The sequence below is a fragment of the Limulus polyphemus genome, unplaced genomic scaffold, assembly GCF_000517525.1.
Source record: "Limulus polyphemus unplaced genomic scaffold, Limulus_polyphemus-2.1.2 Scaffold934, whole genome shotgun sequence".
Classification (NCBI taxonomy): domain Eukaryota; kingdom Metazoa; phylum Arthropoda; class Merostomata; order Xiphosura; family Limulidae; genus Limulus; species Limulus polyphemus.
In genome coordinates this window covers 76265-79673 of record NW_013666544.1, presented here as the reverse complement: position 1 = coordinate 79673, position 3409 = coordinate 76265, and the positions used below count along the sequence as shown (strand labels likewise).

The 3409-nt window shown below is 30.6% G+C and overlaps 1 protein-coding gene across 1 annotated transcript in view; it reads left to right on the top strand.

The window, feature by feature from the left end:
* Nucleotides 1–536: 536 nt before the first annotated feature.
* LOC106461320 (importin-13-like) overlaps nucleotides 537–3409 on the top strand; it is a 42940-nt gene continuing 40067 nt past the window's right edge. The window contains exons 1-2 of the mRNA XM_013921138.2: nucleotides 537–1006; nucleotides 1510–1629. Of these exons, the coding sequence (XP_013776592.1) occupies nucleotides 977–1006; nucleotides 1510–1629 (150 nt within the window). The 5' untranslated portion in view covers nucleotides 537–976. The remainder of the gene's footprint in view (nucleotides 1007–1509; nucleotides 1630–3409) is intronic.

Sequence of the window (3409 nt, the reverse complement as noted above, 5' to 3'; positions counted from 1 at the left end):
CCCCCCAATCTAGTAATCTCCCGAAGGTTCGAGAAAGACGTGGCGTGATACTAGTCACGTGACCTCGCTGACGCAACAATGCATTGTCGAACTGCTCATTAAAACCCGGCAGCTTGAGACCATCGAGCTCCCAGTGGTAGTAAAGCCATATTCTAAAATATATATATTCATTAATATTAAGATAAATGGCTTATAATGCTAAAAACTTGGTTTCAATTCTCGTGCTGGGCACAGTACAGACAGCCCATTGTGTAGCTTTGTGCCTAACAACAAGTAAACAAACAAAACAAAGTTCAAAAACTAAACTATCATATATTGATTGTTTTATGCTTCCATTTGATAATTAATTTATGTCCTAAGAAATTTAGCTCGTGTTTAATTGAAATCATTTTTCATTAAAACAACTTACGTTATGAGATATTTTATAAAACTCGTAGTTTTTATAATTATATATTGATAACTCCGAGAAAATGCTAGTAATAGATGGCACTTAATTCATTCATATTGTTTCGAGTATTTTATACAGAGTTCTATCATACAATTGTAAAACTGCGTCATTTGAAGTTGTGGTTGTGACATACAATCAAAAAAGTGGCGTTTATTTTATGTATAAGTTTTACCAGTTATCTATATTCATTTCTATTAAAATCTAAATTGATGAGAATTCTTTAACAAATTAATTTTAAGGAGAGGCGTGACGTAAGCAAAAGCAAAGTAATAAAAATATAACTTCTAATTCTCAAGGGCAGTACGAAGTGTTAATTGTATAAAATATAATTATATAATAGTAATATACCAATTACTGGCCTATTATTATTTAATTAGTGTTTAAAGTCTAAGTACTTTTATTTTGTAGCATTTTATAGGGCAACGTAACCTTTGTGCTAGTACTAGCAGTCGTAGCCTGCCACTGTCAGTGAAAATTGGTTTATAAATGTTGATTATTTAAACTTTAAAGTTAAACAAGGTGATAAAGATGGAGTATTCGTCAGATGTTATAGAAAGGGTAAGTTACTAAATTTTAACTTAATTCGCGTATTGTCACTTTTAGTGTTTGTTTATCCAATGCCTTGTACTTTTAAAAAATTTTAAATTTACGTTTGCCTTCAACCAAGGTAACTTGTATTACAAGTTGTAAAGAATAAACATATTGGCTAGGAAAATTTAAAATGTTTTTGTGACACAGATGTTCATTTTTCAATTTTAAACTATTGTAAAATGAAAAAAATATGGTTTTAAACGTTTTAGTAAATTATTGCTAAGGGCATTGCCTGTATGATGCTGTTATTGTTAACAAATGAACAAAATCAAAATTTCCATGGATTACATTCATTATGCTTCAGTTAGACTATCTCTTCGTTATGTGTTGAATTTCTTTATACATTTCAGAAAACAAATTTTAAAGATAGTTAAATGTTCATTAACTGTATTAATTTTAACCATGACAAAACATTTATTATATTTTAACAATATTTGTGTATTTTAATAGTTCTAATTTTCAATTTTTAGAATCTTCATCAATTTTATCAAGGAGGACAGAACCAACAGCAGACTAACCATTTCCTCACTCAAGCCCAAATCTCACCCCAGGCCTGGTTCTTTGCTTGGGACCTCCTGGATGCATCCAAGGTATGTTTGTATTAGTACAGACCAACTTACAATAAGAAAAATTTTTTGAAAGCCATGCAATAAACCTTGAATCACTTGCTCATGAAATTTTCATGGACCTTTTGCATTTTCTCCTTGATTATCACTGTACAGAATGTAAGCATTTATCAGGACAACTTCTTGTATCCTTTAGTAGATAGTGTCATACCACTTTGAGACATCATGAGAAAATGCAAAAGTTCAAAGTTTTTGATCAAGCATGTCAGCACTACCCATTTACTGGTTATATATCTCAGCTATTACAGGCTTGTTAACTGACATGTAGCCACCCTCTTCACCTCTAGCATAAATCTGTTTAGCAACTATATTATTAGTGTGTACACTGGGCAACTGGTGAACCCATTTTATATCTTGCCAGGCACAAGCAACAAGGTTTCTTTTTATCATAAACACCGTATCGTCATCTTTTCCCAGATGAAAATGCTTTGGATGAGGCTCTGGTGGCATTTCTTGGTGTCCAGGCTTCACAGTACCACATGCCCCCATGCCAAACCTTTGTAGTTCAGCAAATAACTTTGGTGATGAGTAGAAATTATCAGTATCCATTGTTGATGTGCTGTGTTTATATCCCTTCAGTAATTCTAAGCAAATAGACTCAGTCACAGAAAACATATCTTGAGTGACACGAGTCCTTTTACAACAAAGTTTAAAAAATCTAAACTTCCAATGATAACTACATTTTTAAGTAAGTCATTCCAAATCATTGTAAAATTTACAAAAAGTTCTGCCAAAAAGAAATTTGGACCTGAGTTGTAAAAGCTTTTTCTTATTACTATTAAATAGGCAATACTTCTGTAGGTAAATTTACAATTCTGTACTCAGTTTCCTTTCCATTGTCCTTTACTCAACGAGAATTACCTTGACTTGTTTTGATCAGATTTGGTGCTTTGAACAGTAATATAATTTTTAAAACATATTTATAGCTTACTTATAAAGCCAGATAAATTACAGTAGGTATGGGACATTCTGTTCTAGGGTCTGATTTATCTATTATGTTCTAAAAAGAATATTTGAAAGTGGCAATGATTTTTTTGAACACCAAGTTTATGTGACTTCAAGGTTTAGGGAAGACCATCAGATATTTTTATTCACATGCAAAGAATACTATAAAAATCATTGTTTATATATATATTTTGTATTTATTGTTAATATTCTTATAATGAAAGGATTAAAATGTAAAAGTTGTGAACTTGTCACCTTAGCCTAACAAAACTTAAATCAAATCTGAAACTATACTAGCTTGAGCACTGGTAATTCAGTAATTTATTGGTTTTTTATGCAAGGATTACTGGTCCAGCAGTAAAAAGTATAGCAATAAAAATATAAAATTAATTTAAAAGAAAACATGGGAAAAAGGTTAACAGTTGAAACTGTTAAGATAAATAACTTCAAGTGTTCTGATTAATATTGCAGTCAGTGGTGAGAGAAAAAATAGTATTATTCATTTCATTCCATTTATTAATTTCATTTCACTGTACATTAATTGCTTGTACAGTTAGTGTTGCAGTAGGTAAAATATAATGTTTTACCAAATAAAAAAACTTTTGATATTCATTCAGGAGGTTCAAGAGGTTATGCAAATAAAACATGAAACCTGTAAATTAAGAGTATTTTTATTCTTAGCATAGGAATAACCTTTTATTCTAACTGACTCAGTAAAGGCTTTGGAAATTCAGAGAAAGTTTTAGTAGAAGTACTTTGTTAATAGATCTGTTTTTTTTTCTGTACTACAGATATACAC